Here is a 15,887-nt window from a genome sequence, read left to right on the forward strand (position 1 = left end):
TTTGTTTGGTTGTCTCCAGCTTTGTGGAAATTAGTAATATATATTGCTCCAGTACAATCAAAAGTTTGAGAATAATTTATATAGTTTTGCAGTACTTGGCAATATATGATTCATACAAGCTAAATCTTCATAATTGATAATTAGGCCAAAGAAAAAGCTTTGATTTACTTAATTTCTTAACTTTGGTTGATGTTATCTACATTATTCTCGTTCCAAAATATGATTCCTACTCTTTTAAATTGAAACAAATTAGAATTCTAAATTTTCTAAGACGTGTAAAAGATAAAATATTTTCGTGAACAAGAAAATCTAAATGAGCTAATTTAACACTCCATATTATGCATTTCTCTTTTCATCTTATATTACCTCGTGATATATATATCCTTTCAAATTTAAAAACTGATAATTAACTTTCATTTAAATCTTCTTTTTTTGGAAAAAAAATTTAACTACTTGATTCTCTAGACCACAAGCATCGTGTGTACAACGACCCGTTAGTTGTATATAATTGCAAAACCATGGTGCTGAAAGCTTTTCAATTAAAACATGGAAATACTATACGCATGTCCAATATGTAATTTTTTGCACTGAATTTATATAATGTGGAACACAATCATGGAAAAGTTTTAAAGTAAAAAAGGGAAAAGTTTCAAGAGTGAAATTGAATAAAGAATGTCGATCAACAACCAATTAATTATAAGGCAAAGTGATGCCTATATGTTCATTGAATTGCTCCAAGTACTGGTGGATATCTCTGGTTATAATCGTAGAGTTTAATTTAAAATAATTGAATTTTAAAAGTGAAATTATTTTATAAATAGAAATGGAATAAAAGAAAATATAATGAATAAGTGAACTAATGATTAAAAACAAAATTATGAAAATTACCCCTTTTAATTTTTCCTTCAATATATATTAATAGTATTTCTTCGCTCACATATATTTAGGCTGGATTTTTTTTATCTGTCTCAATTATATATTCTAATTTTCATATTTAATATTATTTTTCCTACTCTTTTATCAATATACCCCTATTAAATTAAAATTATTAAGTACTTGGATAATTTTGTTATCCTATTAAAATATTCATTAAATAAAGATAAAATGGTAAATTGCTTTTGTGTTGCTCGGCGTTGACAAGAGAGCGGGGGTGATCGCCGATGCCGAGGTTGCATGGAAAATGAGCATCTTTTGGCAGGTTTAATTTTAGGCAAAGAAATACATGAATGAACCGATCTCATACCAGAATTAGAGACATTCTGAAACTCTAGGCGAAGGAAGATATGAATGAATCAATCTCATGCCAGAATGAGAGAGATTCTGAGACTGTGTAGGTATGAGACTGCACAGTTGATAATGTCTTAAAAGATTTGATAAGTACTACTTATATCAAGAAGGTGAATCTTTTTTTTTTTCGGGATCTCATCACATAAGAACTCCAAAGTTAAGCGTGCTTGACTTGGGGTAATTATATGATGGATTATCCCTTGGGAATTTTCTCAAAGGGGTGAGAAATGAGGACATAATCAAGCTGAGAAGACTGTCTTGACAAAGTGGGGTTAGTCCTCAAATCTAAGACGTTACAACTTTATAGAATTTACCTTTCGAAACACTTTCTTAATATTGTTAATTGTGAACAATACATGTTGTGTGCGTAAAATAACATATATTTGCACAAATATTTTGTGTTGAAGTTTCAATTTTAATATTTTAAAAAATTAAATATGACATGAAATTTATTAAGATGTTTTTTACAATTATAACACATGAAAATTTAATTATACTCTATAAAATTAAATACTTCATATAATTATATGTGTGAAAGGGTAGTTTTGGAATTAATAAAAAGACTTCATCACTATTCAACACTCTTACTTTATTAATAGTATAGATGTGTACGTTATACACACATATATAAATAAATGGGACGAAGAAACTAAAAGTTATAATTTAAATAAATTAATGAGAAGGATCCTGAAGATATAACTTTAGAGAAAAATTAAATAGTATATATATTATATTCTAATTTTTTTTTCTTTTCACTTTCCATTTGAAAAATTAAATTGCTGATTCCCAAAACTTATGCATGCATGTTTCAAGGACTTTAACAATAAATACATTGGCAATTCATCCGAGCAATTATTAGTCATTATTTGCACATCATTACATGACATAATTCGGGACAAATGTAATAATTTCATATTAGTCCCACGACGAATAATGTCATATCCAGTCTGCTGACCAAATGTACGTAGATCTACGTCAAATGAAAATTTAAATAAGTTATCTTTGTTCTTTGAAAGTTTAAAATTTATTACCCCTTGAATTTTATAAATTAATTACACTACCTTTTTTTTACATGATCATTTGGGTGAAGTATATAATATGAGTCATCTGGGAAAATTTGCAACTTTCATCATATACATATATATATATATATATACATATATTTGTCAATAAGAAATTTTAATCATCCATATGTTCAAATTACAGTTTTCGTACACTATTTTTATTTATCTTTTTCTTGTTTTTTTTATTTTGTAGTATGTTTTCTAACATGACACTTGATATGATACTAAAATGGCGATGGTGGAGCAAACATAATACTCATACATGAAACATCACATCAATATTTTTTTTAAAAAAAATTACTACACATGCCAAAATTGAAAATTATATTAATAAGGGTTTGTAACCAAGCGTGTGATGAGTTATGAGTGATGAGGGGCGTTTTGTATGCTGAAACCTGAAAAAAAGTTAATGAAGTGTCCGGAATTCAATGGAAAGATCTTAAATTACCTTTTAGTATATCTATGTTTATTTATACAACTTTATAAGCCATTCGATTAATTAGGTTTAAGATGCACAAATATAATAATTAAAAGCAATCTTTAATTGTTTAACCACATATCCATGTATGATAATTGCGAATGGGAGCACTCATTTCTACAGAAATTGAAATTTTTTTAATTCATTTTTCCCCTAGAAGCCAATTTACTCTCACTCCAATTTTCGTTAATCACATTTCAATTTTAATTCATTAATCACATTCTACTATATGTATTATAAAATTTATTCATAAAATGAAATGTGATAACAATAAAGGACCGACTCATCCCGTTAATGATTTATATATATTTTTCTATGCAGTGCGTCACAAATCAAAGATTCCATGATGCGTATGATTTGATCTTCACTCGATCATGTGTTGTGTGTATATATATATATATATATATATATATATATATATATATATATATATATATATATATATATAAATAAAGTTTCTTTCAAGTGCCCACCACCATGCCTACCAATGATGTGACACTATTCTATTGGATGTGATAAAGATGTGATAAATTGTAGGTCTAATAGAATAGTGCCACATCATTGGTGGGCATGGTAGTGGGCATGATAGGTGGGCATTTGAAAGAAACTATATATATATATATATATATAGAATTTTGCTATGCCGCCCACCTCCCCTGCCCACCTCCATGCCCACCTATGAGGTGACAATCATCAATTGGACGAACCATTTGTATATGATTCATCTCATCCATTGGATGATTGTCACCTCATAGGTGGGCATGGAGGTGGGCAGCATAGCAAAACTCTATATATATATATATATATATATATACTTAATTTAATATATAAAGTTTGAGACATTTGTACTAACTGATTTAGTCTGTCAACGTGTCACTAACGTCAAATTATATATTCAGCTAGACTATAAAAAAAATTCATTTGTTTCTACTGATAAAGTACAAAGATGTCGAAATCAAAACTACACTATTACGCTCCGTTTGGTACGATTATTATTAATCTCGGTATAATTTATCTTATCCAATCATGTGTTCTTCTTGACGTATTATTTATCCATCTATTAATTACTTATTTTGCATCAATCAAATCATTAATTATTTATCTTACATCAATCAAATCATTGAATTGAAATTACTATATTACCCCTTATAAATAATATTATTTATATTTTATTTATTATTAAAAGGACAAAGTGGTAATTTATCATTTTTATATAAAATTTAATCAATCAAATCAAATTATAAACTATAATCTATCAACTTCTTTCCACACAATTAATTTTGTTCCTCATCTTTTTCATTTTTTTAATCTACATAGTTTTTATTGATTATGTTACGTACGTATCGCGTGTGCTTCAACTGCTGAAATTGTTTGTCTATGTATTATACACATATTATTGTGGATAAAACACCCTAAGTTCTTGGCTTTAAAGACAGATGGAGATGTACTTAAATAAATAAGAATACCGAGTGAATTGAGGAATCTCTATAATTAGCTGAGGCGGAAAGGCATGTGGGTTAAAGATTTTGTTATAAATCCATTTGAGGGAATTGCCGACCCCTCAAAAAATTAAGGGACTATGTTGGTTGTTAAGATTTACAAACCTTAATAAATTAGCACTTTTTTTTCCATTTTTGCATCCAACTTTATCCATGATATAGCTTCGTTTGTTTTATTCATATCCCTTCATTTGAAGTAATCAGAACTTGAGTCTATCTAATTTGAGATGGTCTCAAGAATTTATAAATCTGTTAATAGGTAACCCAGTCGATGCATAGTGAAAAGTAATAATTTTATTCCGGCTAACGTAGTTTGCAGGCTATTGCGTTAGTTCGAGGATTTACCCAGTGTGCATCGAAGATAACGGCTCGGGTTCCCACGTCACAAAAAAAGTAATAATTTTATTATAAAAAATAATGTTATAAAAAGTTCTATGCGGTAGGCAGGCGCCATCCCTCCACCCAGAGACTAGGTATGACAGCTTAAACGATGCCTAGGTGGTTTTTTTAGGTTATATCTAGTCTAATCTTCTTATTGTTCATCTTCATATTTCTCTAATACTTTCTCCGTATCGAATTCACAAAATCCATGACTTGCTCATTCTCTTCATCTGATGCAAATTCTTAATCGTGAAGTTCTCGTGTATCTTCAATATTTGTTTCAACACTTTCATCATCAAAATCAACCATTCATCGTTGTTTCATAGTTGTTTTACTTGGAAGTACTATATCTACTCCTTTTTCTTATTGTCTTATATCTTGTTGACATTGAATTGAATATAAACTAAATTAATTAATTTTTTTATTAGTTTTAATCTAATTTATTATATATATATATATATATATATATATATTATATTGGGAAAATTGCTTTTTTGGTCCTGTATGTTTGTCACTTTGCGATTTTAGTCCTTTATATTTTCAGATTGCAGTTTTAGTCCGCTATCTTTATTTTTTTGGCAATTTTAGTCCTTTTTCCGATGTGGCGCTGACGTGGCACAAATTCAATGCTGATGTGGAGCTGACGTGTACAGTGCCACGTCAGCATTTTCGAAGAAAAAGGACCGAAATTGCCAAAAATTGAAACATACAGGACTAAAACTGAAATGTGAAAACATAAAGGACCAAAATCGCAAAGTGACAAACATACAAGACTAAATTTGCAATTTTCCCTATTATATTTGTAATATGTTCATCTCGATTTCGAGTTGTCTAGGCCGTCGATTTATGCGACAACGTCCAAAAGCATCATCTTTGTGAAAATCGTGGTGGTACGTAGGTTACCACATTTTAGAAAACTGATACTTTTTAACAAGTTGGATCGAGTTGAAGATCCGTCTCACAAAATCAATAGTGAGATCATCTCATGTGAGTTTTTGTGTTAAACTTTATGATTTACCAATGAAAAGATAACAACTTTGGTAACTTGTGACACCCCATATTACCAGAATCCCAAAACGTTATTAGCGAGCCATTCATTGAGACCAAACTATTGGTTACAATACTCTCGACTTGCTTGAAACGAGCGAAAACGTAAGTAGAGTATGGATTTCAAATTTTAACTTCCCAAATTTTATTGAAGTGTTCAATCTTTTCCCGAATCGAACCGAACTATTAAATTGATTTGCTAAACAAAAATATCTCTATTGGACCAACTCTCGAACATAGTAATAACAAAAATATCTCTATTGGATGAACATCTCTAACATAGTAATTATTTATATGGAAAATAAGTTTTTTGGTCCAATAACTTTGCCCCTTTGGATTTTGGTCAATTAAATTTTATGATGTGGGTTTTGATACACTAACTTTGCATTTTCAATATTTTTTGATCCAAATGCATACGTGTCAGCTTTTGATTGGTCCACGTCATCATTTTGGACCAATCAAAAGTTGACATGTATGCAGTTTGACCAAAAAACACTGAAAATGCAAAGTTAATGTACCAAAACCCACATTGCAAAAGTTAATGGATCAAAACCAAAACATGAACAAGTTAATGGACCAAAAAACTTATTTTTCCTTATTTTATAAGATCATTTACTTCTTGTTTTACCGAAAGCTCGGACGGCTTTTCAACTTTCCTCTTTCAGACTTTGTACGGTAGATTTAATTTGGGCCTGAAAATGGACTACTGGAAAGACATTGTTGACATTAGATTTGGACCTTTGAGCCCATCATTTTTACCAGGCTCAAATTCTGACAAAAATAGAGAAAAAACTTGCGAAACGAAAATAATACCAAAAATCGTTAATACTGCTAATTCCGAATTTGATTATCAATGATATAATTAAATTTTTATATAAGCAATAAAAAATATTATGATTTGTTAAAAATTAAATAATACTTTATCGGAGCCTTCAAGGGCCGCCCTGTCCAGCCAAATAATTAAGCGGGGTGTGTTGGTAATTTTCAACCCGCCTAAATAGCAGACTGGCGCCGTTAAATAGTGGATTGTGATATGGGCCGTTAGTCAACCTGTCAAATATAACTAAAAATTGTCAAATCGGCTCGTTCCGCAAAGTAGACGGATTCATTTTTAATTATATTGGCCTATGGGGGATTTGTTACGTACTAGTACTACTGGCTCTCAAATACAACATTTCATTTTAAATTTGAGACTTTTACGTCATATTAGCTACAAGTCATCAAATGCTTATTAAATGGTTCCATGAGCACAAAATCTCATGTTAGAGTCTCACATGAGATTTTGTGCTTATGTCTTACGGGTAAATTTTTTGAGACGGATCTCTTAATTGAGTCACTCATTATAAAGTCCTACTTTTGATGTTAAAAATATTATTATTTATTATAAATATGAGTTTAATTGACTTGTATCACAGATAAAAATCCGTGTAACTGTCTCACAAGAGACATACTCATGAAGAGATAACCAAATTCCTTTATGTTTAGATATTGAGTGCTTAAATTTGAATAGTTGCATCATTTTATTTTGAATTTTTTAAAATTGAAAGAACAATTTGTTAATTGAATCTTGAATCTGACGAAAGTAGTGTTTGGGAGAGCTTTTAGAAAGCACTTATCAACTTGTCGTTAACAAAATTTCAAAATTTTGTTAATGAAAAGCTGATAAGTGCTTCCTAGAAGCTCTCCCAAACACTACCGAAATCTTAGGATATCGGTGCGAGTGAGCTTGCAATATCCAAAATTTTGCCTTCTTTCAGACAAACTTAAATCCTGATGTAATGTGATAACAACTGATATTTAAGTAGTGTTTGCAACTTTTAAATTTGTTAGAAAAAAAATCCATAATAATTTATTTTTAGAGTTTGAAACTTGTCATCTATGCCTTGAACGGGGTTTTCTTGGTCCTTTTCGCAATGATCATATTTGTTCAAAAAAATCCATAAACACTTATTTTTAGATAAATTGCAAACATTTACTTAATATTTTTAGGTTGAATAGTCATTGATGATCGCGTGGAAATCCCCATAAAATTGCTATTGGGGAGAAGACTCGTTCAGATGGTAGGATCTCATTCACCCAGAATTTGACGGACTATGTCCCCAACACCATCAATTTTGTCATCAGAATCAAACTTTTATACGTAGTCAAATTAAGATTAAAATTAGTTAAATGTATCATTTATTAATCACTTAGATTAAAATAATATCGATTTACACCATAAATATCATATAGGTTTGCCTCGAGAATCCAACTATAAATACTAGCATTAGGCGATTAAAAATCGGACCGGACGAATCGAAAATCGGTTCACCTTTTTAAATTTTTTTTAAAGTATTTTGATTTATTTTTGGCTTAAAAATTATATATATAATTATATTTGATATTTTCATTGTTTTTTAGTTTAAAAATTTAATAAATATATATTTTATTATATATACACATATTTAAGATATTTAAATTTAAATTTAAAAGATATTAATATCTATATTAATTATTATTTATATAAAAAGTATCTCGATCAGTTCGATCATCCGGTTCAAATGTTAGACTGATTGAATCGTTTTTTAAGGATTTATTGGCTTGATTATATATCGATCTGGTTATGAAAATACTAAGTAATAATATTAATAAAAACAAGAAGTTGTGCGATCTTGTAAAAGCCAAGTAAAAAAAAGAAGAAGAAGTTGGGCGATACATACAGACTAAAATTAATTTATACCAAAAACGAAAACCCACACCTTTAAATGTAATAATAATTAATAATTTAATACATCAATCCGAGTAAAATAAAAATTGTTGGGTAAAAATCAAACAATTCATTAGAAGATTAGGGGTTATTCTGACAATTCAAAGAGTTGAGGGATATAACGTGAATAACAAATTACAAATGTTTTGTCAAAAAAAAAACAAAAACAAAAACAAATTACAAATGTAAGAGATTCCTAGTAGGAACATGCAAACCCCAACGTAGGTTTTAAAGCTGCGTTTCTGCTGCCACCCAACATCAAGATTTTTCTCTTCGCCGAAAATCTACGCACTAAATCACTGGTTCTAGTCAAAACAGCGCCGCCGCCATTTTCGGGTAAATTTTTGTATTGATATGCGTGTTTTCTGTACAGATTTCTTGCCATAAATCTACTGTAAATTTCGTTGGAATTGGATTCCTATTATTTTTTAGCTGCCGCTAAGTTTCAGAACATGGAATCCTCAATCCAGAGTTACCCTTTTACGTTAACGATCAAAAGATGGGATCTTTTTTTCTCTTCTAGGCTTTCTGGATCTGGGCAATCCTTGTCTGGTGTTTTAGTTTTAGAGTAAGATTATACTGAATTCTACTGTTTTAACTGTTGCAGATTGGTTGGGATTTTGGGTTATTTCCAGAATTGTGTTCAATGGGGCTATTGAAGAGCGAATCCGTGATTTGCCCCATTGATCAGAAGTGTTCCCAATGGGCAAGAAAGTTTATGGGTTATTGTATTTGCAGCACAAGAGATGAGTTTTCGTTGGCAGTGGGTTTGATTAGTGTGATGAGTTGGTGTGTGGCAGAAGTACCTCAGATCGTCACCAACCACTCCAAGAAATCTGCAGATGGACTCTCTTTTGCGTTTCTTTTGACATGGATAATTGGGTAATTCTTGTTTTAAGTTTCCACTGCCTCTTTTTTTCTTGTATTAATCATATAAGTGAAGTAACCTCGTCTATCAATCATACATGTTTACTTTGTCTCTAAAGAGGCACATTGAATGGAATTATTTTCAATTAAACGGCAACTGCTCTCTTGCTATGATTGGATTGTCTGTGGGATCAACCCGGGATTTTGAATTTCCACAATCTTTGGAGAACGGCTGAAGCAATGGGTGCAAAAAAAAATTTATTATAGTTGCGGACAGAACTGGGTTACATGTGTTGCTTGTTTCGTTATGTGTATCGGAGATCATTGCGGCATAATAAGCATGTTTTCTTGTGGTTATAAGCAAATCTAGTGACTGGTTTTCTGTCAATCTCTTCTTTTTGCAGAGATTTATTCAACCTTTTTGGCTGCGTCCTAGAACCAGCAACTGTAAGTTGTTTTTTGAGTAATGCTGATGTCTCAATAATTTTTTGAACATATCAGTGACAACCTGTGCTTGTTCTGTCTTGGAAATGAAATGCAAGACAATAATAATTTATCTATGCTCATACATAAATAACTACTTGTTTTATGTTTCTTTGATCTAAAAAAGGCTGGTTGATTTTGCAATGCAAGTTAGTGAATTTGTTCCTACATAGGGCCATCTTTATTTTTTCTTAATCTCTGAGAGAACATTTTATCAAAGTATGTTCTCTGGTAACCTGCTTGTATCATGCTTTAATCTTTACAGCATTGAACTAGTAGTAATTTATCGTCCAGCAACTCATTAAGTTAGGAGCGTTTTTGGACTAGTGCCTCTATATGCACGATACCAACCAAAGTTGATAATTTATTGATATTCTATTGATTTGCTAATCTTTGGTGTTGAGTTGGTTTTTCTAATATAACATTTTGCATCCTTGGCCACACTTTTATTGCAGCTTCCAACACAATATTATATGGCTGTGGTAAGGCATCATTATTTCTAAATTAAAATTTCTACCTTTAAATCAAAGTTGATACATGACACTTATTGTTTGTTGCAGTTATATATGGCGACTACCTTGACGCTTACCACGCAAGCGGTATACTATGGGCATATTTACCCACGCTTAAAATCCAACAAAAGGAGGCATGAGGTTAGAACTTATAATATGTGTTACAACTAAAGTTTCTCACGTTGATCCATAGTGTTTTTTTAACAAAAATATAATTGCACTGCTAATACTTGTCGTGCTGATGCCTAATGTTCTGTGATGATGGTTTGGTTTGCTAATTAAGAAACTGGAAAAGGCAGTGAGTTGAATATGGATTGCCAACTCTGGTTTAGTAGGATAGCCTGAATATCTCTGGTCGGCACACACAAGTAATAGGAATGAACTGCAGGATACATATACAAACATGATAAAGATAATGACAATGTATAATGTCATGCAATGAGCAAAGGAAGAAATATATTAGGATCAACTAGGCCATTGGTATAGTTAATGTTTTGATATAATATTCACAGCGTTAATGCATTCTTTACAAAATAATGAGATGAGCAACAATTGTGCAAAAGTGAACTGTAGCCAATAGTGGGAAAAGGGAGAAGAGATGTAAAAGAACTAGGAATCACACCTTAGATTCTGAAAAATAAAATGTCATGTGACAGCAATGTTGCGGAATAACTCGATAAATTTGCCCTTAAACTAAGGGATACTTCTCTGTTTCCTTTTAAAGACTTTATTGTATTTCTGTCATTTCGTCGTCAACATCATTAAATTTTTGTATCAGGGTTGTTTCAGTTGGCTACATGGATCTCCTTTTCGTCCATGATATTGTAAAGACAGTTTTGAAAGTTTCCTTCTGCCCTTATTAAACAAATGCGAGCATGCAATCTAACATGACTCTGATTTAGGAAGTAGGAACAAAATCATGAACCTCGGAATGCCACGCAAGCAGAGAGTTTTACCATCATGATTGCACATAGTTTATCCTTCATTATAATGTTGCTGACATTTTACCAACCTTCATCCAACTAAATAATTTTTTTGAAGCACTGAAACTTCAAATAAATATTTTTTTGTCTAATATTTTAAGGATTCACAAGAAATGGATGAAGAAAAAAAAAGCGAGTACGACTTTGGTGTGACTGCTGAAGAAGTCAACAATGTAGAGAAGCATAAATTTGCTCCAAGCTCTCCCATTCCCCTTCCAAACAGATCTCGAAGTAGTAGTTCCATTGAAGACGAACGGTATCTTATGTAAGGAATTCCTCTCTCAAATTGGAATGCATACTTACTTTCATGGTGAATATGGTGTGTAATTTCTTGATCTCCATGCATGCAACTTTTTTAAGCATATCAGAACTACAGTATGGTGCGTAAGTTGTGAACTTGGTTATTTCCTCTTCCCATGTGCTTACCATTTTGATCTCTTTCCTTTAAATTGAGATGGAACTAACCAGGGCACCAAGCTGGATAAAACTTTTGTACTTCAAACTTACAAACATCTCCATTTAATCAAAATACTTGTCCTGGTTCTTCACTTAATATTTATATCAGTAACTGTGTCTATTGCAAGCAATATTAACTGGCCTAGTACAAGAGTTTGATGGTGCTTTTCTCCATGGGATTTCATTGCACCGTACGAAATTTTGAACAGATTTGAATATTTCATCATATGGCTCTTAAAACGGATGCAACGCTTATTACTGAAATTCTGGTCTCTTCTTGAACTGCTCACTTGGTGTTTTGATTACTTTCAGGTCAGCAAGATCTCTTTCAGTCAGTCATATACCTATAGCAGGATCCTTCCCAGCTCAGAGAACTCCGACTTCAGACGTTGAACAGCAAGGGCTCAAAGAGCCATTGCTCGGTGAAGTTAAGCCAATGCCATCCGTGTCTTCTCCAAAACCCAAGACCTTGTTCTGTGTGGTGAGAGCTTTTTACAGCTTCCTTTGCAAAGTCAGAACAATTAGAATCTGGTTTTTTACATTCTCTTATTTCAGGTTTTCTTGGTGACATTCTTCCTTGGAAGTTTCAACCTGAAACTATCAGGAATCCATCACAATGATATGAAATTAAAGAACCCAACTGGAGGATTGGTTTTTCATGTTAGAAGGCAGCTTTTAAAAGCAAAGGTTGAGATTACTTCCTGTGAATCCTATTCTTTTAATTTGTATGTTTTATGATGCGTCTACGGAGGGATGAAGAAAACAAGTCAAATATAGTCTTTTTTCATATTCGAGCTTGGACTCAATTTTTCAGCCAGCTCAAAATTTGAAACATGTAAATTTTGAACTGACTACAACCAGGATCAAAATTCGAATTTGTGCAGGATTAATTTGGTTTGAACTTAAGTATGTTAATTTTAAGACTTTAGTTTAAGCTAGAGCTTATAAAATATAACTAAAACTTTATAGCTGGCAAGCTATCGAATAAAATAGTTTGGCCTAACGTCAGCTTGAAAAATATGTCATATGTTCGAGCTTCTCAAGTTCCAAAATGTTGAATATCAATCGTACCATATTTAAGTTGCCTCTATTCGATTGCATCCATAATCTAGCCTGTGTTATAAGTTGCCTAGTTTGTGTTTTATTTTTTTGTATTTGCACGTAATGATGTGAAGAAGTTTTCTCATACGAGTGACAACATTTTATCAATCATGGTCATTGCAGGAAATTAGAGTTTTAACACAGGGAACTGTGGCTGCAGAGAACAGTGGAATAGGATCATATCTTGGCTGGGGAATGGCAGTTGTTTACCTTGGTGGACGTCTTCCTCAAATTTGCTTAAATGTGAGCATACTTTATGAATTCCCATAATGAACGAATGGATTCATCCGTCAATGAAATTTCATTGCAAACACTAGTTAAAAGTAGAGCCGGCCACGGTTTATTTGAATCGTGAACTAAAACTAGAACCAGGATCGTCCCAAAAAAACTGGAACCATACCAATTTTTTCAGCTTCTGTTCTGAAATCAGAATGGAAACCGAGAAGATACGGTTTGATTTCGGTTTCTAAAAATTAGAAAACATAACCGTAAATGTCTCTTAACTAATTAAGTTTAACTAGTTTCATAATCTTACTAGATGCACCATTTTTTAAACTAATAGCATAGATAATAGATTAGTAGTCAAAAAGCATGGAAAGTTCTTACTTTATGCCTTTGTTCATCTGTGCAGATCAGAAGGGGAACTGCTGAGGTTAGTATTACTTTTATTTATATATGTGTGAGTATACCACCATTAATATTTTTTTTTTGTACAATTTTTTAAACATTGATAAATGCATTACAAATGTATTTAATCAATTTAGAAAATAAGATAAGTAAAAATAAAATGCTTCATAATTATATCTTTTTCAATCATTACAACAGTAAAAAATTGTCTATGACTATTTTTTTCAACACTAGTTTTCTGTTTCTATCAAAAATAGAAATGAAAACAAGTTTGACCCCCCTCCCCCCAGGTTGATTTGTTTATCAAGAAACAGAAGTACCATTTCTCAAATAAGCATAAACATAACGCAAAAATACTCTTGCTCAAGTTCTCTTTTTTGTTTCTTTTTTTAAACGGTCTAATGTGCAGGGGCTTAACCCGCTAATGTTCGTCTTTGCTGTGGTTGGCAATGCTACATATGTGGCAAGGTGAGTTACTACAACATGTGTGGTTTTTGTTCAGTTATGTGATCATTCGAGCGGCCGATGGAGGGGCAGTAAACACCCCCCTCCCCTCGCCCCCTTGTTCCAAATCCTGGGTCCGCTCTTGCAACCAAGTTCTTATTTACATTGTTTCTTTCTCAGCATTCTTGTTAAAAGCTTGGACTGGTCGAAAATAAGACCAAACCTGCCATGGCTGGTGGATGCCGGAGGATGCATGCTTCTTGATACTTTTGTATCCTTTTAACACACATCCTCACTACTTCGATTGCTCTTTGTGCCCAGAATATATATGTTTATCTATAAAAATCCCTGTCTCTCCTTAATAGATAGCACAGATACTTATTCAGTTCATATACTTTCGCTATCGGCCCACGAGAGAAGAGGAAAAGTGCGGAGAGTGAACTGCTGTTGCATCATGAATAAACAATCATGGTTCCTTGGTAGCTATCTGTTCTACAGTTGTGGCATCCCCAGATCAAGTGTTTGTGCTACGTTTCACGCATCCCTGATGTGGAAGCTTGTTTGAGACAGTTAAATGACATGCAATATTCTTTTTGGCCAATTGGCACATAATTCTTTTTAGACTTTCACGAGGCATTATTTTTAATTTCTTTCTATGTTGGCTTGTTGATCGGGTGCAAACGAACCGAATCGAGCCGAATAATAATAAAAAATTAAGGTTTAAGTTCGGCTCGAATCATGTATATTCGAGTTAGAGCTCAATTCGAAGCTCGAAAATTTCAATTATGTTGGCTCGAGCTCGACTCAAATAAAGTTCGAGTTCGGCTCGAAATATTTGAACTTATTCGTGAACTATTTAAACTATTGCTCGGGTGTTAAGGTTCAAAAACTTCGTTCAAAAGATCGAAATATCCGAAAAGGTTCTTAATTTATATATACTAAGCAAAAAGCACACATGTGTGTAAAAACCACATAAAATTGGTATGGTTACTCATATGATAATTAGGGAATGCTTGCAATAGATTGTGCTTTTGTAGAAGTGATTAATTTATAGATTATAAAAAAGTGAAGAAAAATCAAAATTTGGTAGTGTTTGAAAACAAAAGTGAAAGCTAAAAATCAAAGTTGGGTACTATTGTTTGATAAATAAGTTATTAGAGTATTTTAACATTGACCTTTATACTACAATCACTTTTGGAGCATCATAATCACATATGACTATCTTTTAGATTTCAATTAAGTTAAGCATAAACTAACACATAATCTAGATTTAAGAAACAGACAAAAATGATTTTTTTAAATCAAAAGCTAACAATCACTTTTTTTAGTGATTGCAAACACTCCCTTAATAATGTATCATTGATACTGGAAGGTGAAAGTGGGTGTAAAGTGCATAATCTAACAAATCATTATTTTTAATTATCCTTTTACCACTTTGAAAGAAATATTTTGTTTTAAATTTTTTAATCATTATTTTTAATTAACTTTTACAACTTTGAAAGAAATATTTTGTTTTATACACCCCGTCTCAATTATATAGGTCATGTTTTCATTTTTGTTTGTCTCAAATATATATATAGTCATATATCAAATTTAGTAATAATTTTTTTATAATATTTTACTAATATATACTCTTATTAACTGAATCTTGAAAATTATATAACCATTTTTTGAATAAATTAACGACTAAATAAAAAGTTTGTACAAATCTATTTTGTCAATGATTTTTCTTAAATATGTGTGGAAAAAAAATAAGTTTATGTAATCAAAACGGTATTATATTATACAACACGATATAATATTTTTAAAATATTATTTTTAGTGAAAAAAAAAATACATTACGCTCAGAAAGGTTACAAGTTCTCAGAGAAAGCAAGAGCCAACCACGCCGGAGCACCACCCGCGGCTGAGA

General features: G+C 31.7%; 1 protein-coding gene across 1 annotated transcript; it reads left to right on the plus strand.

Annotated features, from left to right (window-relative positions):
* Nucleotides 1-8,700: 8,700 nt before the first annotated feature.
* On the plus strand, nucleotides 8,701-14,652 carry LOC140892946 (vacuolar histidine transporter YPQ3-like). The gene is made up of 13 exons (XM_073302009.1): nucleotides 8,701-8,838; nucleotides 9,110-9,384; nucleotides 9,774-9,816; nucleotides 10,308-10,334; nucleotides 10,413-10,505; nucleotides 11,449-11,612; nucleotides 12,116-12,284; nucleotides 12,359-12,490; nucleotides 13,028-13,147; nucleotides 13,536-13,556; nucleotides 13,941-13,999; nucleotides 14,156-14,246; nucleotides 14,350-14,652. Exons 2-13 carry the CDS (start codon nucleotides 9,149-9,151, stop codon nucleotides 14,413-14,415), a joined length of 1,221 nt encoding a protein of 406 aa, XP_073158110.1. The 5' UTR covers nucleotides 8,701-8,838; nucleotides 9,110-9,148; the 3' UTR covers nucleotides 14,416-14,652.
* Nucleotides 14,653-15,887: the final 1,235 nt, after the last annotated feature.

This window comes from Henckelia pumila, chromosome 3 (genome assembly GCF_033568475.1).
Source record: "Henckelia pumila isolate YLH828 chromosome 3, ASM3356847v2, whole genome shotgun sequence".
NCBI classification, from domain to species: Eukaryota; Viridiplantae; Streptophyta; class Magnoliopsida; order Lamiales; family Gesneriaceae; genus Henckelia; species Henckelia pumila.

What these genes read in the sequence shown, in the direction of transcription:
- LOC140892946 (XM_073302009.1), top strand. Translation starts at nt 9,149, where the DNA reads ATGGGGCTATTGAAGAGCGAATCCGTGATTTGCCCCATTGATCAGAAG. An exon ending in CCAACAAAAGGAGGCATGAG is followed by an intron (nt 10,506 to 11,448) that starts GTTAGAACTTAT and finishes TAATATTTTAAG; the next exon opens with GATTCACAAGAAATGGATGA. An exon ending in AATGCTACATATGTGGCAAG is followed by an intron (nt 14,000 to 14,155) that starts GTGAGTTACTAC and finishes TTTCTTTCTCAG; the next exon opens with CATTCTTGTTAAAAGCTTGG.